General features: G+C 40.3%; 1 protein-coding gene across 1 annotated transcript in view; it reads left to right on the forward strand.

The window, feature by feature from the left end:
- XKR4 (XK related 4) overlaps window positions 1-21271 on the forward strand; it is a 435558-nt gene extending 414287 nt beyond the window's left edge. The window contains exon 3 of the mRNA XM_045861340.1: window positions 20009-21271. Within this exon, the coding sequence (XP_045717296.1) occupies window positions 20009-20955 (947 nt within the window). The 3' untranslated portion in view covers window positions 20956-21271. The remainder of the gene's footprint in view (window positions 1-20008) is intronic.
- Window positions 21272-22094: the final 823 nt, after the last annotated feature.

Raw genomic sequence — 22094 nt, forward strand, 5'->3', positions numbered from 1 at the left:
AGTAATTCCTGAACTGAGTTAATTTTTTAATGATTTTTTAGTATTCCTTATAATCCTTCCAAACTAGCAATGATATAGGTCATTTAAAGTAAATGTCTTCCCAAACAGATTTTGTGGTTCACATATTTAGTAACTGAGAGACCACCTAAAAACACGACAGACTAGCTAAAAGGCAACTCCCTTTATCCTTAGGATCAGGTGTGATGAGGAACCTTACCATAATCACACATGGCACATAGAGAATTAGTGGAGCTGAGCTGGTGAAGGGCTTTTTTATTTCTAAAGTAAGGTTATACTAGAAAGGATGGTTGAATTGGTATCAGTATCCCTGGATAAGAGGGCTGGCCGGGAAGCTGTTATCACACATGTTTGAGGACTCCCAAAGTGCAAGCCATTTGTCATTTAAGACTCCTGGACCAGCAGGACCCTTGACAGGTTTGATGGTCTATCCCTTTAGAAAGGAAGGCATCTCTCACACCCACAGACTTATGAAAAGAAATTCCACAATGTTCCTCAGTAATCCAGACTGTGAGGTTCTTTCCTTTGGGTTTTATTCTTTAAACAATAGCCATAATGCCTAATATTTTTAAGAACTCTTTACAGTTTACAAAGAAGTTCACAACCACTCTCTCCTACTCCTGGCATTTAGTCCTAGGAGTTAAGAGTCAAGCCTACTCACCTGTGATGAAATTCAAGCATGGTTCTTTTCTTCGCGTCTTACACTGGGTGGCAGAAGGCGGGTGGGGGAGGAGCAAGTTGCAGGGAAAGTGCACTGGCTAGTTCCCAGCAGTGACAGGCTGCAACAAGGCAGTGGAGTGCTATGGCCTCAGGAGGCGCTGATTATATTATAATCAGCAATATAGGAGCCAGAAGCCAGTGAGATGGGCCCCTGGGTGCAGAGGCATGTGCAGGAGTCCTCCATGTGGTCTGGAGGAAGGGGACACAGCAGCCTAAGCAAAAGAGAGGAAGAGGCTCAGAGGGTGAGGCAGAAAGTGAGGGAGAACTAGAGGGTTTAAACAGGGCTGGCTTTGGAAGCACTTGGTACCTTATTCATCCTGTGGAGCAACAGGAAGCCCTTAAAGGGTTATCAACTGGGGGGAATTTATTCAGATGTGCTCTGCAGCCAATTCAAGTTAACAACAAAGTGAAGATGAAGACTGGAAGGCCAGGTAGGAGGCTGAGTACTAATCACTGGGACAGGTGGGAATGCAGAGTCATTAAATTGCTCAAAGGCCTGCAGGGCTGGAGGGGAATCCACCCCCTTATCCCCATCCCCCACCTTCTGATTTTAAATACTGGGTAGTCTCAGCTTGGAATCTGCTGCTGCTCCCTCTGCTCCCAGATAAAGAGCAGCTAGTTACTCTCCCCTGCAAGGCAATCTTCATGGTATTATCAGATGCTCTCATAGCCTTTCCTCTCCAGAAAACACTCATCTTTCCTTTCTCCAAAGCACAAAGACAGTTGTGTAGAAGGAGTATGCCAAGAGACCCCTGAAAGAGGAGAGGGGAAAGGTCCCAGCAGAAGGCAGAGAGAGTGAGGGGAGGGGTGGCTGAGAAGGCTGAACCTGGCCTGCCTTTGGGACATGTGTGAGACCTTGGGATCCTTCTCACAGGGTGAGCTTTCTCTGAGCCAGTTCAACCATAAGAATAGATAATGCTACAAATCCGTGTCCTCAGGGTATTGAATCATTTTTTTGTAAATCACCTAGAAAGGCATTGCCAAGCTTGAAAGCACAATTTATTGCTGCATTATTACATGGTCCCTGCAGCAAGCTACATTCTTTTTATTGACAGAGTAAAAATAAGGCAACCCAAAGGGCAAGAACTGGAAAATCAGGCAGAAGCTGGAGGTTTTAACACCCCCCAAAAAGGCCTCTTCCTGCTCTCCTTGAACCCCACACACCAGGCAAACAATTAAACACTAAAGATTTTTACAGAAAGGTACATCTTGTAAAAAGCAAGATATTTTTAAAGGGCATCCATTCCTGCCAGAAACTGAGGAATAAAGTGAGGAAAAATAACCAGTCAAAGAAGATAAATGTTTGTTTCCCTTCCCAAGGACCTCAACATGGTATAAGGGCAGCCATTCCCTTCCCCCAGGCTGTCTTTCTCCAACCAGAGCTCTTTCCCCCAGCCCTTCACTGCCTTCTTTCCAGCCATAGGTGGGACCCGTCTGGGGCCTGGATGTACTGAGGTTCGAGGTTACCTGTGCTCTAGATTGAGCCATACCCTCCTCCATGAACCCTCCTTTCTTGTATACAATTCAGGAAAATGCTATGGACTAACACTGTCCCTGTCACCTGGGATTTCCCATAACTGGGCCACCAAAACCTGTACGTGCCTCATGATTTCCTGCAAACTCTGAAACCATTTCTCTACTTCCCTTCTTTCCAGTTGAATGGCCTCTTTTTTATCAGGCTTTAATCCAAATAAAATGAAGTACCTAGTCCATCTACGTAAATAATGTGAACTATTTTTCCCCCTACTTTAAAGTGAGTTTTAGAAATAGTATCCTGTCAAAAGAAGTTCTTTAATACCTATAAAGAGAATGTCTTTAATATCTGTACCTCTTATTCAATTTTTCCTCTGCTCTTAATCTATTAAAGCCAACCTTCTCCAGTAAAACTTCCTTTAAGTGAAGCATAAAAGAGCTGGGGGAGGGTTGGGGCAAAGTGGGCAAAATTAAGAAGAAAGCTAGGGTTTCAAATGGCTAATATTTATATAGAAAGCTTCTCCTCCAAAAATACTTAACACTTGATCTTAGCCAAAAGGCTGGGAAGTAATTAAAAAAAACTTTAATAGACATTATTTCATTGATTCTTCCTCAAACCTGTGACAAATAGGTAAAGTCAAGTTAGTTGCCCAGAGTCATACAGCTGGTAGGTATGAAGTTCCCTCTCCTCATTGCTATGTTCCCTGGATGTATTGCAAAGCCTTCCACCTCTGCCTGGATCATCCCCTCTCCCCGTCACCTCAGCCTGCCACCTCAGGGTTCATACACCTTGCCCTGAGGCTACTGTAGGTGCCATCACCTCCATGATAAGGCCCAAGTCTAAGTCCTGTTCTGGTGTATATCATATCCTGTCTTCTGGCCAGCTGTCTGCTGTCTTCTTCCCTCTACTCCCCATTCCAGCCTCAGCCATACCTGCAAGATTTGCATGTGCCATCTCCTCCTGGGCTGCCTTTCTCTCCTAAGTGGAACCTCAGCACCAGACCTCTTTCTCTCTCCCCTACACTCCGCTCACCAGGTTGGAAATCTGCATGCTCCAAATAGATGTCTGTCTGCCACACCAACTTGCAGTTCCTTTAGGGAACTGTGTTGGTGTCCTCAGCACCTGGCACTTAATAGATGTTCAGAAAATGTTTGTAAGAGGAAGGAACTGAGGGAGAGATAGAGGGGAGGACCTGAGTTTGAGCCTTCCAGATGCAAGCTCCTGGTCCAGTGCCAGCCACACATCTGCACAAATGACCAGGGCCTCACCTTCCCTCCATGGACTATCCTTTGGAAACACTCCCATCATGGGCATTCTTTCTGTCTCCCTCTCTCCACAGTAGGCAGAGCCCCATTTAAGTTGATTCTCAACTTTCTTACCAGAAAGGGGCTTTGGCTGTCAGTGTCCATAAGCACAAAATATTTATGCCACTTTGTATAATTATGAACATCACACACTGGACTGCCCCACAGATCCTTGGCTCTGCCTCCAACCTGTGCCACACACCCTACACCCCAAACGTTGCTTCCTCACCTTAGTTTTATTTACCTCGACCACCGTTGATCCCCATTTCCCATCTTCTGAGTTCACTTTCAAGTCCTCTAAGCATGAGTGACTCTGAATGTGGGTGACCAGAAGTAGTTCTCATTAGAGTTAACACTTGATTATAAACCCTGGTGACCCAAACTCTGTCACAATCCCATAGGTGCCTTAATTTACAGATCTCCCTAAATAGGCCACTAATAGTCTATACTGGTGATGCTAGCAGTTGATATGTGACTTGTGAGCCATCAAATTCATATGCATGGCAGATAGCAAAGGTACCTTGGGAACATAAGAAAGGAGAAACAACTAAAGATTCTGTCTCAGATGCTCTGCTGGTGTGGTTGGGAGCCAAGCTAGCTGTAAGTGGTCGCCCTTTCCCCCTCAGAGACAAAATAAAGCCTGAAGGAGACCAGCCTGCACCTGTGAGTCCTCCTGCCCTTCACTTTGCAAATGCTGACCTGCTTTCCTGGAAATGACCAAAAAGTTTTTTGAAGTGTGGCATTTGTGTTCCTATTAGAAAACTTAAGGTGCAAAGAGTCAACCTTCTTTTCTTTATTCTTTTCTTTCTGCTCATTCTTTAACCTGTGTATATGATACACTGACACCAAGAAGTTTCCTCTAGTTTTGTTTGTTCATTTGGTTGTTAGGTCACAGAGCCTCTGAGCTTTAATTCAGACAGCCATCGCACCACAAACAAAGTGTTCCCAAAGTTACCAGGTTTCATCACTGGACTAAAATGTTTCAATGAATTTAGGGAAAAGTGTAAGGACTTAGAGTCAGAAAAATGTGGATATAAATCCTATCTCTGCTATTTGTTAAAAATGTGCCCACAGGTTAGCTGAGGGTCAGGAAACTAAGGCCCATGGGTCAAATTCAGCCCCCTGCCTATTTTTTCATCAGTGTAAGTATTGTCCATGGCTGCTTTCTTGCTACAACAGCAAAGCTAAAAGCTCATGGCAGAGGCCCTCACAGTCTGCAAAGCCTGAACTATTAACTATCTGGCCCTTTACAGAAAAAGTTTGCCATCATCTGGGTGAGATTTCTTCAGCTGTCTAAGCCTCTATTTCCTCATCTATAAAATGGACAAAGTATTTAAATCAAAGAAGTGATGGTGTGAGAAATAAATGAGATGGGAAATGTGAAAAATTCAGTAACATAGCAGTGTTTGATACATGTTGAGCTATGTCCCTCTCTGACAGGAGAGAGAAGGACATAAGTTCTATCTGCTTGTCTGTCTCTGTTTACCTCTTATTTCTTTTCATTTTCAACCACTACACCCCTTACCATCCAAAAGAGAAAATTTTTAAGAAAAAATAGTGTGATGCTAAATAAAAAGGTGTAGGAAATGAACTTATCCTAAAGGAAAATTTAATTCTATTGAGCAACTCCAGTTACTTAACATATGCCTTTTGAGTAGTAATTTCTATCATTATTTTATTTTCATTATAAATTTAATCATGCAATTTGTAACTTTTTACAAAGAATGGTGGCTTTTCACCTTTCTCTACATGCAGAATTTTTTTCTAGAAAAAAATATTAGGTGTTTTCAATGTCCCCCACACAAAATGCTTGTCTTCTTGGATAATTTTAATGAAGATCTAAAAATAATAAAATTTCCCCCCAAAGCAGCATGTACTTACCCATTTAATTCCAAAACATTTCATTTAGAATCTGGCAGTTCAATAATTGCCCATCCTGACTGACATTGGCTGACACGCATGGTGCTGTCAGGGCACACAGATACCATAGCCAAAGGGCTACAACAATAAATTCCTGATTCTTAAACAGATCACAACCCAAAAAAAGTTACAGGAAGGTGATGTGGACACCGGACTGCAATGTACACAATGTTATGGATGAGATACGAGATAAATTCACACGGACTACCGAGTCCTGTGGAGGAAAAGGGGTGGCACAGCTATTCTCTCAAGGGGAGGGTTCCTCGGAATGGCCTGGCCACTCTCTCAAAGGAGAATGCCCTGACCCTTGCCTTGACAGGTTTTTATTGGGTTTTAATTTGCACAGGAATACAGATAAAGTTCATTAATCATTGTCAGGCAGTAAGGATCAAACAATAGATAACATACAAAGAACTATGAGGGCTTATTCTGAGTCAGGGTCTGTTAGCTAAAGGGCTACAAAACTTTGGGAAACAAACTCACTTCTTGCTTGGACCCTTATCATTTAATTGAGAGCATTCTTAGCAAAGCAGGTTTCACAGGATTTTACTTATTCTTTCTTAGGCCTGATCACCCAGGGAACCCACCCTTTGCAGCACAGGGTTGTATTGCCCTCTGTCATTGTTTCAGGCTAAAATCAGGCAGGGGAAGTAAGGCAGCCAAGAGATTAGAAGACTTCTCGCAGACAGAATGAGGATTCAGGCTATGTCAAAGCCAAGGGGTGAGGGCTCATCACTCCCTTTTGCTATAGCCCCCCAAGTCCTTCCCTGGGGCCTCCCCATGATTGTGCTTGTCTTAGGTCGTTCCCCCTTTGGGGAATCTTACCTGTCACTGGCTAACCAATCAAGCATTGGGGGCCAGTTATGGATGAAGTAAAAGGAAGCAGCACTCCCACCAGGGAGATAAGCTTTGTCTCCTTAGTGGCTTATGGTCCCAAAGTCTCTCACTCAGCTTTAGCCATGGCGGGGCGGGGGTGGGGGGGTGGTGGTTACAGCTTCTGAAACCAGACTGGGTGGTTCCCAACAGGAAGGAAATGATTTCCCACATTTGCTAGAAGGAGTAGTGATTGTTTGCTTCTCCCAACAATTTTCTTCAACTACTTTTGTATCAAAACACTTTTTTCATTTCAATTCAGCATTTTCCTATTAACACCTCAGCAGCCTTACAATTTGCCTTGCAAAGATGTTGAAATCCTAAGAATGGCTTACCAAAAGAATGTATACCCCTGCCCAAACTAAACATGTTAAAGCATTTAAATACCTTTAGTCAGAACTATTACAAGGTTTAAAACCAATAAAATGGTTTCAATGCACGAAGTTTTAGAACATTTTGGATACATTGGAGCTTGTCTTACTGTCCTTACTTTCACCACATTCAACAGAGATGTGAGTGTAGAAGGGTTTACATTTTTTTCAATTGTTACATTCTTTTGACTGGCTGAATTCAACATGAGGCCAGCCAAGTAGAGTTACTGCTTTTACATCTATAACTAAGAGACAAGCTCTAAACATGCTGAAAAAAAAAATAGAAAACAATCCTGGTTCTCAATATCCATTTTATAATTGGGCAGTATTTTTCTTTATGCAAAAATCCAATAAAACTAGGAGGGTTGTTTTTGTTCAGAAAATATGAAGGAGTGAAGAGCATGGCTTTACTCCCAGGCTCTTGTGCTTCTGATCCACTTTGTGAAAATAATTTCAAATGGGATCCTTTGGCCTGGGAACAATTACGGTTGCCCTGAGCCTGAAGGAAATGGGTGCCTCTTGGGGGTCAGATGCTGAGGAGATGGCACTACTGCAACACCCCATGTTGTCATCCCCTAAGTTTATATTGTGGGAGATCCAAGAATTCACCTCCCCAGTTGTTGTTGGGGGTAACCATACCAATCTATTATTGTGGTGTACAAAATTGTGAATTTATACAATATGATACCTGCCCTTCTTGCTAATTATGTGAGCTCAGGCAAGTTATTTAATCTCTATTTCCCTGAGTGCAAAACAGTACTTGCCTTCCAGTATTATCATGAAATTTAAATTGGGTAAAGGATATAGGTACCTAGCACATCACTGCACAAAACAAGGGCCCAACAAATGCTTGTTCCTTCTTTTGTCTATGAGTATGAGCTTCAAATTCACTTTTGAAACTGTAAAGGATTTTTCCCTTTTTTATTGAATTTACTAGGAGGGATCCCCAAAAATGGAAATTATCTTCTGGAGGGCAGTCCCCTTGTAGTGCAGGCTTCCCCTACTAGGTGAGTGTTCTAGGAACCCATCTGTATCATCTGTATCTAGGAACCATCTAGCTTTGTTGTGAGAGGCTGCATTCAGCTTCAGTAAATTTTTTTTGAAGACTCTTTCAACATGTTTGCCCATTTCATGATGGGTGATATACAAGCACACCTGCCCACACCCCACTGAGTGTTCAGCAGTTTTTGAACAACAATGACATGGCCCCCATGCCCTTCCCTCCCTATTCACCCAATCTCACCCTGAGTGATGTTTTTTTTCTTTTTTCCCTGCATGAAAAATGCCCTCAAAGGGAAACATTTTGCCAGTGGAAGAGGTGAAACAAAAAACAGTAGAAGCACAAAAAGGCATCAAAATCGATGAGTTCAAAAACTGTTTTGAGCAGTGGTAAAAATGTCTCCAGAGATGTATTGCATCAAATGAAGAGTACTTTGAAGGTGACTGAAGTTTAAACATGTAATAATAAACACACAATTTTTTATAAATAAATTCTGGGGTTTTTAGTTTGCCCCTCATATTTGGGTGACACTGGTTAAAAAATTTTTTACAGGTTTCAGGTGCACAATTCTACATCACATCTTCTGTCACTGTGTTGTATGTTCATCGACCCAAGTCAAGTTCCTGTTCATCACTTTATCCACCCTCTACCCTCATCCAACTCCCACCCCCTGGCAATCACCACACTGTGTGTCTATGAGTTTTTTTTTTTTCCTCTTTTTTGCTCAATCCCTTCACCTCTCCCAACCAGCACCACCCCTACACCTGTCAGCCTGCACTCTATCTATGAATCTATCACTATTTTGCTTGTTAGTCCATTTTGTTCATTAAATTCTACATATAGGTGAAATCATATGGTGCTTGTCTTTCTCTGGCTGGCTTATTTCACTTAGCATAATGTTCTCCAGGTCCGTTCATGCTGTCACAAAGGGTAAGATTTCCTATTTATGGCCAAGTAGTAGTTTATTTTGTAAATGTACCAGTCATCTGCTGATGGACACTTGAGCTGCTTCCAGATCTTGGCTATTGTAAATAATGCTGAAATGAGTATCAGGATACATATGTCCTTTTGAATTAGTGTTTGGGATTCTTCAGATAAATTCCCAGAAGTGGAATCACTGGTAAAGTACCAGCTCTTTAATGTACTCAGCAGGGGGGCTTTTCTGATGAGGTTTTACTCTTTTTTAATGTACTAGTGGCATTTGACAAACTTCTGATGCTCTTGGCATTTTATTAAAAGAACAACCACTAAAAAAGAAATATGGTATATAATTTGATTATTCTCTTTTGTTTTGGTTCATAAATGCTTAAGAACTTCTTTTGACTACTGTTCCTACCTCATTAGCTAGTCAAGGTCTTGTGATGATCAACCTATTCTACATAATATTCTTGGAAAAAAGACTTATGAAAATAAAAAGTATATACATCTTGGCCTTGGCTATTGTTGGGGAAAGAAGAAGAATTGAGAATTAAGTGTATTTGGGTATGTTAGAAGAATACTATAAAAGCTTGAAATATTTAAAAAGTGCTGACTAATATTTAGGTATTTCTCCTGCTATTCTTTGCTATTCACTTTTTATGGAAATTAATCCAGTGAAACTCTCAACAGTGTGTGTGTGTTAGTGTATTTTTCTAGTTAAATTCTAGGAGGTAGACATTTACATAGTTACATATATATAATTCTGTAATTGTGGAATACCTATATGCTTTGTTTAGTACCTCTTGCATGGAGATGTCAATGAATATAATACTTCATCTGTGAATATTTTAAATATTGAAATAAAAAATAAGAAATGTGAAAAAGATAAATCAATATTATATTGTCATCTAAAATTCAGTGGTTTGTTCATTGTTTGTTTATTTAGGGACTGTAACTTTAAGGGAAAAATTATCATGTTTGTGATGAATAGACTATATATGTTATGAATGATCATATCATAATCTCACCTCCATAGCTGAAAAGGGTTGTATTGTAGATCATCCATTCTCAAGTTATCAGTGAGAATATACTTTAAATTTCCTCCAAAAATGTTGAAATTGACAGACAAGACAGTAATGTGGTGAAAGGCAGAGGAGTCAAGATGTTTGCAAGATGATGATCAGATACAGAGACAATATGAGATTCAGCAACTGAGGACAAACGTACTCCTTTCAGAAACTGATACACAAGCAGACTGACAGATGCCTGGGCACAAGGTCAGCCAAAAACTGGGGAGATATGTCCATCAGTACCTGCACAGGTAGATGACTATGGTGGTATGCCCAGGTGTGCTGTCAAGAATAGGCGAGCACAGGCCTTTGTGGCACTTATAGCAGGGTGATTGGATTTAGATTAGAGGCTAGGGCAGGCTTCCCTAAGGAAAGGAAAGATGCTTATTCTGAAAACTGAAGGATTAGGGTGAATAGGGATTAACTGCAAACAGGTTATGTTTCAAGGGAGAACACAGCATCTCCTGTCTCTGGGAAATGTGGTCTCATTTAGCACATGAGGAATGGACAGACAACAATCTGACTGGAGCACAGGGAGGCACAACAGCATGAGCCAGAGTTGTTCTAGGCGACCCAGAGAGTTACAAGGTCAGGCTACCAAAGATGTGCCCATGTAACAGCTGTTAGCAAGTTAGCTTTCAACACAGTTCTTCTGTTTGTCAGTACAGAGAAAGGAGCATTCAGGGAAGGGTAGACACAGAAAGATTCAGGGAGTGGATCCAAGGATCTATTAGAGGTGTCCCCCTGCTGGCCAAAAGTCGTGCTTCCCTTGTGATAATGGATTTAGAATTCAGTTAAGAACCTGTAGTTCAGGGGTGTCAAACTCATTTTCACCAGGGGCCACATCAGTTCTCACTTGCCTTCAAAGGGCTGAATGTAAATTTAGGACTGTATAAATGTAACTACTCCTTAACAGTTAAGCAAGAGCTTGGCACTGCTGCCATGTAAAAACAAGGTTCCAGGCCCGATAAAACAAGGTGGAGGGCCGGATTCAGCCCACAGGCCTTGGGTTTACCACTTGTGCTTTAGTTGATTCTGCATGAAGGGTATATCTATTGTATTATTCTACCTGCTTTTTTATATATCTGATATTTTACATGACAATAAGTGAAGTTAAAACAAAGCTTTTTCTCACCAGCTGCAGTTTGGTTGTGAACATAGGCCAGTGGCCAGGTATTTCCCTGAGATTGTAACCACTGGCTTGCCTGGTACAGGAGAGGTCTGTGATTATACTTTTCAGCTGGAGAAGGAAAGAGATGGGCTCATTTTGTTTGCTGAAGAGTCAAAGAATTAGAGTACTTGGTTTAATTCCCTTAATACATCTTCCCTTCATACATCTAGGGAAGCAGCCTATAAATCCTATAAAGCATTCTCAGGGTATTTCCAGTAATTCTTATTTACACCCAGACCACAAACAATACAAAAAGAATACAGATTTTATTTCACAGTGTTTCAGCACTTGCAGTTCAGACTGAAATTGCCAAGAAGTAGAATAGGATAGCAGTGAAGAATTGTACAATTTTTTAAAATTTCTCATTCTCTCTGTGGTTCTGAGTCTGTATTTAAAATACCCATCCTTCCTTCTGTTACTGAAAGGAACTGTGGGGGGACCAAGATACTGTCACCAAAACAAGCTCCCTCCCCCAGGGGTCCTTCTGTCTCTGTGAGTTCTTTGCCCACTGCCAGGTGTTAGGAACTGTGGCTCTCAATGTCAGAGTTTGGAAAAGGAAAGGAAGTATTTACTCAAAAGTTATATAGGACCAGAGTAATGGTGCCATTTATTCAAAAGTTATATAGGACCAGAGGAATGCTGCCATTAAAAATCTCAAAGTTCCTTAAAACACCCACAAACACACACAGTCCTTCCTTTCCCCCTTTGCCCAGTCAGGCCAGACAAGCCAGTCAGGGGTACCTTATCTCAGGAAAAGAAATAGAAGTCCATAGCTCAGCTAGACTCTTGGTTCCTCCCAGTAATCTGTGCTCAGCTGGGCAGGCCACCTGCAATTCCCAGCACTATCAGCTGTGTTGCCACAATCTCCAGCTCTTAATCCAAAACCACATAGCACCTTCTCATGGCCCACCAGCTAGAGTCCTTTCACCCCTTTTCTTCCTACATGGTCTGGCATTATCTCTCTCCATTCTTTCAAACCACTAAGAGTGAGCCTTGCATGGCTGCTACCTCTTGCTTTCCTGCTTCCTAAGCCAAGTAATCAAGGAAGCTCTCTCTCTGCTCCCAAAACCACATGGTTAGCTCCCACATGGCTGTCAGTGCCTAGGTTTAAATCCCAGCACAGATCTTCCTCCAGTAACCTCATTTCTAACTCCTCCCACAATCGGCTACACCTGCTAGCACTTTCATATTTTCAGCCTTTCTTGACTGCCATAGTATGTCTGGGCAAGCATGAGCCCATTGTTACAGAACAGACCCGGGGGAAGGGGTGAATGATATACTATTACCGAATGGACCCCCCTCTTTCTGCTCCCAGGGTCCCCCACCCTGAACTAGGTTTGTCTTACCCACTGCCAGGGAAAGACATCTCTCACTGCCAGAGATTGGTGAAAAGGAAAAAGTGTTATTTATTTAAAGAGTTATACAAACTTAAGAGTAATAACTTAATGTTTCCATTGAGATCCCAAAGTCCTTTAGAATACCCACAAACTCACAGTCCTTCCTTCCCTCTCTGCCCAGTCTGGGGTGCGGGGGGGGGAGAAATCTCAGAAAAAAGAAATAGAAATCCTTGGTTCTTCTCTGCCCAAGCCATGTGGTCCTGAGAGGATGCCGAATGGCTGTGCACCTGGGTTTAAATCCCAGCGCCAATCTTCCTCTGCTGCACCATTTCTGACTCCCCCCACAACTGGCCATAGCTGCCAGCATTTCCATATTTTTCCAGCTTTACTGGGCTGCCATAATAAGTCCTGGCAGGTGTGGCCCTGTGGTGTGAAGCCAATCATCTCCAAGCTCTTACACAGGCACTGTAACCAGGGGGAGTTGCCTCCCAGTTATATCATGGGTTGAAGTCACTCCCATTACTCTGGCTCAAAGTATGGCCACAGCTGTTTAACATATCTATGAAACCAATTAAAGGTTATAGACATGTTAAATGACCATCCTAGAGGTTATCTGCAAAACTGTTGCTATTCAAAATAACTCTCAATGGCCCTGCTCCATGTGTCCCATCCCCAGCTCAGACTTGTGGGGGTGAGGACATCTTATATATATATATATATATTTTTCTAGTATTTCCTGGACAGTGAGTTCTGGACCCCATTACAAATCCCTATTTGCCCCTTCCCACTGCACCCTGTTACACCATGGTGTGGAGAGAACAATCTCCAAACTCTCATGCAGGTGCTATAACCAGGGGGAGTTACCTCCCAGTTAGTAATGGGTCAAAGTCACTGGTATCTCCCTAGCTAGACTCGTTGATATGCAAAATAACCATCCCATCCTTCATAGCAGCCCACCTTGTGGAGAGGGGGATATCCTATATTTTCTTGGACACCCAAGTCCTGGACCCTGTTACAAATCCTCCTATTGGGGGAGGCTTGCTGTACTCTGTTACACTTCCTTCCTTCCTCCCTTTTTTTCTTTATAAGTACCAATTCTACCAGGTACTATTCAAGGCACTAGAGGATATAAAGGTAAATAAAGCGACTACTTATTCTTACCTAAAGGTCCAACGTAGTGACAAACACAATAACTAAACAAGCACAAAATGAAACATATTAACCCTTCACCCATTATTTCCAAGAGGAAATAATGTTTAATTTGAGATGATAGACTTTTTCCCACCACCCTCTCCCATAGCCCCATCAACAATACTCTAAGCTGCTTTCTATGATCCTAAATAAAATATAAAGAATTCCCTGCATCTCATTGATTGCATTTGGATCCAAATTAGAGAAAGATTATAGGAAAAAAAGTTACTTGTGATGAAAAACAAAAGTGAGTGATGATGAGCCCTTTTAATGGCAGCTGTGAGAAGCCTGGAAAGCAAAATCTGAATTTGGAGCAAAGCCACAGAATTCAGAGCAGAGGAAGGAGAAGAGTAGTCAGTCATAATGGGCCATTTAAATTTAAAGTAACTTCCTTCCTCATTTTGAGTTTGAGTTTTACGAACAGTTATGAGGTTAGAGTCAGGCAATGCCAAATGTTATTTCATTAATACAAATATTTTTAAAAAATAATCCATTTATGTTCAATGAGAGTAGTAAATAGGGGAAAAGACAGAGTGAATGGTAGAGTAGAGGCAAAGCAGGGGAAGAGGAGAGACCAATAGACAGGAGAAAAGAAAGGGAAGGAACTAAAAGACATGGAGAGAAATACCCTAATGGGAAAAGACATCCAAAAGAAGCACAGAGAAAAGAGAAAAGAATCTCAAAACTTTCCTGTTCACATGAACTCGTGCTATCAATTTTTGTCCATTCCCTTTGAAATACTAGTTAGCTGATTAACTAGTATTAGACTTGTAACCCTAATTCTGAAAAATCCTTATTTAAAATGGACAAATATCTTAGTCTTCCTCTGAAAAACTAGTCTGAGTTACTAAGCAGTGTTTATAATGAATCAAATGCATAGATATAAGAAGCTAAATGTAACCTCCTCCTAGTTTCGAAATCTTTAAATAAAATTTTTTGTATACTATTTCCAAAGATGTTATATCCCTTACCAGGGATAAACTGTCATAAAGACTCTGTGGTCATTGAGTTGTTTTATTCAAAATCAGATCAATTGTTTGTGCTGTAGTTCAGTGAGAAAGCAAAACCACCTGGAACAACAGGACTCAATTCGGTGGCAGAAGTTTTCTGGGAAGAAAAACTTTTCCTGTATACTCTAAGGTTTAGTACTTAAAGGTATGCAAATAACATGGACAAATTTACATATAATTATGTAAATTGCCTATGCAATCATATATGTACGGCAGAGAAGTTCACAAAGAAATGTGACTCAAGGAGGTAGTTAGAATTAGGGGATTATATACTCTCTTAATAGGAGGTGAAAAGGAGTGCTTCCAGGAGAACAAATAACTTTTAGAATTAGGAAAGTAAGGTATTTATGGACAAACAAATGATTTTTGGGAAATATAAAGGACTTTTAGGAAAATAGATAGGAGATGTGATCATCTTGTGACAATGTTCAGAAGTGGTACCAACTTCTCTCACAGAAAAGATTAGAGGGGCTCTGAGGGAGGGGGTTTATAACAATTAAGTTTTTTGATGGGGAGGCTCTACATTTAGACAGACAAGAAATTTCAGAAACTCAAACTCTTTCAGCTGAAAATGGTTTTTATACCACAGCAGTTTATCCTGGACTTTTTCAGATGCAATGCACCAAAAAGGCACACATTGTCAAGCTTTGGGTTCGAGTGGTTTTGCTAAATGATATTTGAGTAAGCTCTCATAAAACATCTCCTTAGAACTCTGGCAGCTGATCTGGAAATTCATGTTCCCTCTTTTTCTGAGAAAGGTATTACACTAACAACAGGGAACATGAGGGAAGAAGAATTGTCTTCTTTCAAAAAGAAGCAAATGTCATCTAGAGCTAGATTACAAATATTGAAGCACATGTACATCAAGCACACATAGACTGTAGGCTTGTGAGGTCTCAAGTAAATAGTGAGACACATTTGGTGGTAGGAATGGGTGTTTACTAAGTTGGAAGAAAGAGTTTAAGGCATGGGACTACGGGGAATCCCTCAGAGAGAGGCTGAGATGGCAAGGGGACCAGGGACAGCCTCACCAGCAGTGCCAATATGTCAAGGATAAGCAGATAAAAATGGGGAAGCAAGAAACAAAAAATGGGAGAAAAACAAAAAACAGACAAGTCTGAAAAAAGGAAAAGAGATAAACCTAGTGAAGGGTGTTCTATGGGATGAAATGGAAGCTTGTTACAGATTCATAAGCATTAGGAAGAAGCTCTTGGAGAGGAAGAGCTGGAATATTCAGAGAAGAGTTGACTGACAGGAAGGGTCCTTCCTCCAGGAAGCTGGAGGGTTAGCTTTGGAAGGGGGTGAGGGATAGGAAGGAAGCTAAATCACTTAACCTTTCAAAGTAAGACTCAGGTTTTGTTCTTTTTTCCCAACTAGTTGTCTTTATTTCCTTTAACTGTAGGATTTCCAAAATCTTAATTGGCTAGAAGTGATTTTCAATTCCAAAGATGAAAACTTATAGCATTTCACATAATTATTTGACAACAGAATTTCTCTCTCTTTTACCTTCTCAATGAGGTAATTCAAGGAAAGTATTTTGAGAACCCTTGGTTTAATATAACTTTACAAAATATTAGAAGGAAAATTTTTGCCATTATTTTTAAATCAGTTTCTTTGTTCTGAATATTATTTGTCTTGAAATAATTTTCATTCAGTTAAGTTTATCAATATTTAAAACTTACACACTATAACATCTTATTTATAAATTTTATACCAGATGAATAAATTTCTATGTTTCTTCTCCTCAATAAGGAAATTATAACTGAGCATTGAACTTTTTGCCTACTACTATATTTTCTTCTCCTTGAATTTATACCAAACAGCATCTCTATCCATTATATTCTATCATAGTCTTATAAATATATTAATCAGTAAATGAATTCCACAAATAGCATACCTACTACATGTTGCAAATATAGTAAAGTATTTGTATAATTACTGATATACCATTAAGGACTCAGTTTCCAATATATAAAATGACATCATGGCACCAAGTTGAGGTCTTATAATCTATTTAAACATTTTAATAAATACTATAATTCCATTGAATCCTCCATAGCTGCTTTTTGTAGATTTGAGTAAAGTTTTCATGAATGATATGCTATTCATCTTTTTTGAAAGAAAAAACTGACACATTACATATTTCTTGGGACTACCAAAAGAATCTTTATATTTTAGAATTTTAATGATGTGGGAAGGAAAGTATTGTTTAGTGTCACTTACATATTCCAACTTGAAATGCAGAACCTGTATCTAACCATGACAAAACAACAGACAAATCCAAAACAGGGAACTCTTTTTTTGAGGTATTGTTCTCTTCAAATATGTCAATGTCATAAAAGGCAAAGAAAGTCCATGGAAATATTCCAGATTAAAGAAAACTAAATTAATAAGAGAAAACTAAATTAATTTAGTTTTATTAATAAAACTAAATCAATAAATACAATTGCTGATTCTAGACTTGATTCTGCACCAGAAAAGAAAATCCTGTAATAGATATGGTTAAGGATAATAGATGAAACTAAAACATTGATGGTGGATTAGAAAAAAACAAAACTATTGCATCAATGTTAAACTGACTAAAGATAAATTTTTGTGGTTATCTAAAGTATCCCTATTCATAGGAAAAAGACATTGATTTTTTTTTAGGGTAAGGGCCATTGCCAGGCAGCTATAACAAAATACAACAGACTGAGTGGCTTATAAACAACAGAAATTTATTTCTCACATTTCTGGAGGCTACAAGTCCAAGATTAAGTCATCAGCATAGTCACATTCCAGTGAGGACCTGTTTCCTTGTTCATAGCCAAGACTTCTCCCTGTGTCCTCAAGTAGTGAAGGGGCTAAGAATCTCTTGGAGCCTCTTTTATAAGGGCACTAATCCCATTTGTGAGGGCCCCACCCTCATAACATAACCACCTCCCAAAGTATCCAGCTACTACTAATACCATCATCACCTTTAGGAGGTAGGATTTCAACATACAAATTGTTTTCAAATAAAAATATAAAATATACATTGTTACATAAAAAAGTTTTTAGAGTTCTGTGTTTAAACACTAAGCCACTTTTCATTAGAAGTTCCAGAGAATTCTATTGCAATAATACTGTGGTGCCTTGCTGAGGGAATCTTTCTTGGCATTTGAAACACTTGAGCTGATATTACTGTGTAAAAAGCAAAATAACTAATCATTTCATGGCAGGTATAAATCTGTAATGAGGAGTAACTCTGAAATGGCCCCATATTTTCTGTGTAGGCATATATTTGTCTTTTAAAAACTAATTGCTAAAGAGATTATAAAGAAAATTCTAATCAAATGAAGAAGGGAAATTATAATTGTTGCAAAAGCAGAGAATTCATGAAGGAAATGGTCATGATGGGCATGAAATTTGCCTTTGATTCAGCCTTCTTAAATTGTAAGATACTTAGAAAACAAAGCTGATAGAAAATTTTCATGTTTCTACTGCCAGAATAGTGTCTGAACAAGTTCTTTGAGTGTGAAAAAAAGCTGAATTAATAAGAGGTATGAAAATTACAGGGGAATCTGAACTAAGCTAATTTCCAGTTCTTTTAAATCTGACAACAGATAATTTTATGGTGCTGTGTATGTAAAATTGTTTTAATTCTTTTTCACTGCTTGACAAAGAGCCATTAATAACATTAACAATCTGGTACCCTGATTTTACAGTCCTAATGAAGTCCACTGGCTGGTTGTTTTTTTCAAGCCTGACGGCCAATGCCATAATCTTCCTGAAGGTAGCGCCGTACTTAAGCCCCTCCCTAAAGGATGCAGGCAGGTGGAGAAGCAGCATTCCATGCACAGTTTAAATGCATGGGGAGAGCACAATCTGTTCAAGAAGCAATCCGTACCATAGCTAATGGTATTGATAAGAAACGAGGTCATGGACACCTTCTATGCAACACAAAGGTGTTGAAATTAAAATGACACAACTTTTGTTCTTATATTCTAAACTGGTAATAAGTGTGTCATTCATACAGTCATTATTCCATCACCTTTTATTTCCCATCCTCTCACCTTCTTTCTTCTTCTGTAAGCATTTCCTCCTTCCCTCTCTCTTCACTCGTGAATTTGCTTTTTAACTGATGTAGGTGTTTCCATAGAAATTACAGTAACGTAAACTCCTTTGTGTATTAGTCTGTAACTGACCTAAAAATATTGGCAACTTCCTGAAAGTTGTGGCAATAAAGACTTTTTTGTGCTGACCAGAAAAAAAAAGAACTGAGGGTCCAGCACAATATGTAAACATTTTACTGGCTTTATTAGGAATAGGTATGAGAAGTGGATGTTGGAAAGTATTTCCTTTACTGATAACTATTTTTTGGAGTTCGTCTTACTCAAGGAGAATGTGTAAGAAGTGATTATTGAGATTGAATGTTTTTTTCTATCAGTTAGTGCGGCTCTTTCCAATAAGAGTCATTTTTAAATTGATTTTTCAAGGACCATAGACAACAGTTTTTCTCTAACAAAATATGAAAAGGAAAGTATAAATTCTATTATAAGTTCTTGGCAATCCCCCTTCTATTATTTCTGTAGAGGGAAAAAGACTATAAATTGGCCTGGTTATGATCAGTAACAGAGTCTGCTGAAGAAAAACTAGCAGGACTTTAGAACACAAAAAACCATTCGTAGTATAGGTAAGTTTTGGTATAACTCATTAAGTGGATGCTGCAAATGCAAATTACTATAACATTTAAGTGACAAATTGGAATTCCCCAAACAAGTGCTCTCCTGAAAGAGGCCAGTGTGTTTTTAGTGAGCCCTGTGGACGTCTGGACCATAGAGACAATGTTTTAAATTAGGTAAATGGAGCAAGAGTGAAAGGAAGAAATACAAATGATTTTAAAATTTTGGGAACATACTTTTAAGGAGGAATACTAACCAAATGGGCTGGTCAATAATAAGTGGTTGAGAAGTGATTTATGTACAATCTTTAATTTATAAGTGAATAAGAGATGAGAATGAGCACACATTTTTGTTTTCTCAAAAAAAAAAGGGTAAGGCTGTGGGAAGAGTGTCAGATTATGTTAGGACAGACTCTACACCAGATATCAGAGGAAACACTACAAAGGAGGTTCTATGGATTCTTTTTCTTATTTTAGGAAGCAGTCAACTTTCTTGTTTAGAAGCAGAAAGGTAAACCAGCTAGCCCCTCAAGTTTCCTGGCATTATTCATGCCTTTTGATCACAGACTCTCAGAGCTGGCAGGGAGCCTTAGAGATTACCCTCTTTGTAAAGGACACCAGATTAAACAATTGTCCAAAGTCATTCAGGTATTATGTAGAACTTCCACTCCACAATTATATTCTCACTACACAAGACTACCTCCTGAGCCTATTTATACCAAATACACAGAAAGTTAAACCTCACTCCATTTCCAGATCCCACACCCCATGATGGCATTGAATAGCATTTCCTTTAGCTCCATATGGTTGCGCTTCATAAAGGACAGATACTAGTAGCTCCACCTAAGTGGAGCTAAAATGCAAAGAAATTATGAGTTTTGCTGAGATGAAAGCTAGCCTGTCTCAAGCCCCCAGGCCACATGATTATATTTCTTGAAGACACACCGCATGTCACTTTTGACAGAATGTCTTCCTGTTTGCCTTTGTAGGTTTCACAGCAGCAGCTTCCCTTGTGTCTTTGGCTTGGGCCTTGGCCTCGTACCAGAAGGCCCTCCGGGACTCTCGAGATGACAAGAAGCCCATCAGCTACATGGCTGTTGTCATCCAGTTCTGCTGGCACTTCTTCACTATTGCTGCCAGGGTCATCACCTTTGCCCTTTTTGCCTCGGTTTTCCAGCTGTACTTTGGGATCTTCATCGTCCTTCACTGGTGCATCATGACCTTCTGGATTGTTCACTGTGAGACAGAATTCTGTATCACCAAATGGGAGGAGATCGTGTTCGACATGGTGGTGGGGATCATTTACATCTTCAGCTGGTTCAACGTCAAGGAAGGCAGGACACGCTGCAGGCTCTTCATTTACTATTTTGTGATCCTTTTGGAAAATACAGCCTTGAGTGCCCTCTGGTACCTCTACAAGGCTCCCCAGATTGCAGATGCATTTGCCATCCCAGCGCTGTGTGTGGTGTTCAGCAGCTTTTTAACTGGTGTTGTTTTTATGCTAATGTATTATGCCTTCTTTCATCCCAATGGACCCAGATTCGGGCAGTCACCAAGTTGTGCTTGTGAGGACCCAGTCACTGCCTTCACTCTGCCTCCAGAAGTGGCCACAAGTACTCTGCGGTCCATCTCCAACAACCGCAGTGTTGTCAGTGACCGCGACCAGAAATTTGCAGAGCGGGATGGGTGTGTGCCTGTCTTTCAGGTGAGACCCACAGCTCCATCCACCCCATCATCTCGCCCACCACGGATTGAAGAATCTGTCATTAAAATTGACCTGTTTAGGAATAGGTACCCAGCATGGGAGAGACATGTTTTGGACCGAAGCCTCCGAAAGGCCATTTTAGCCTTTGAATGTTCCCCGTCTCCTCCAAGGCTGCAGTACAAAGATGATGCTCTTACTCAAGAGCGGTTGGAGTATGAAACCACTTTGTAAAACAAAAAGACTTGGAAAAGCCACAACCGCCAGATAAAGGGGCGATGGCAGGGCTGTGGCAATGATGAAACTCTATTCTAGTGTAGGGAGATGAGCTGTCAGGCTCATAGGCTGACCATCCTAGTGATTATTGTCTGACCCTCCACCAGCGGACTGCCCCCTGCTGGTCTTCTTTCAAAACAGCAGCCCTACAGTCTCCTCCACCTGGAGGGAATATGCCAGCTTAGTAGGGACTCCTTGTTGCTACCAACTTCTGCACTGTCTTTCAGCGCATCCACCAGAGGGTCCTATGATTATGGAAAATGTTGCCTCTTAACAGTAGGGTGTTTTGATGAAATTAACTGATGTTTGCATAAGAATATCCTTAGTTATACACGCATACACACATGCACACACATATGCATACACTAACACACACACACACACACACACACACACACACACACCAGTCCTCTGTCAAAATAGCTTAGGTGAATGTTCTTGATGCAAAGCTCTGATTCTCACAGGAATATACAAACAAAGAGAGAGAGAATATATCCCTCAAGACTCCAGGAAAAAAGTAGTACTGCTTAGATAAGAATTCCTAAACCATTCTCATTTGGAAAACAATACCATGTGTGAAAAGCCTGTCCAGTGGACAGCAAACTCGTGTGTTTACATGTGTATTAGAAGTGATGGCATGGTTCATTTTCAACACATTTCAGGATTGTTTTTTTTGTTTTAAAATTTCAGTTGAGAACATCTTTTATGACAGAAATCCTATGCAGCACATGTATGGCTTTTGGCAAGACCAATGAGCTCAATAACTTAGAGATGTAAATTAAATGGTAATCATGATTCAGTATTGAACTGCAAAAAATTTAGTAAATACAGGAAGAGGAAGTGGGAAAAAAGGCAAAATGAGTGTCTGATTTCTCGGCCAGTGCAGCTCACATGGGAATATAAGAACAGATCAGCGGGAGAAGACCAGGCTGTAACTGGATGTTTCAGGTCACAGAATGCGTGGCTCTGTGTGATCACCGGTAGGCTCAATTCCAGAACACGCCATGCCTATCTTTCTAGTGCCAAACACCATCCAATCATGGAACTGACATGGATAACTGAGAATGAGTGGCATGAGCCCCACGAAGCAGAAGCTA

The sequence above is a fragment of the Phyllostomus hastatus genome, unplaced genomic scaffold, assembly GCF_019186645.2.
Source record: "Phyllostomus hastatus isolate PE091 unplaced genomic scaffold, TTU_PhHast_1.1 phas_scaffold_21, whole genome shotgun sequence".
In the NCBI taxonomy this organism is placed as follows: domain Eukaryota; kingdom Metazoa; phylum Chordata; class Mammalia; order Chiroptera; family Phyllostomidae; genus Phyllostomus; species Phyllostomus hastatus.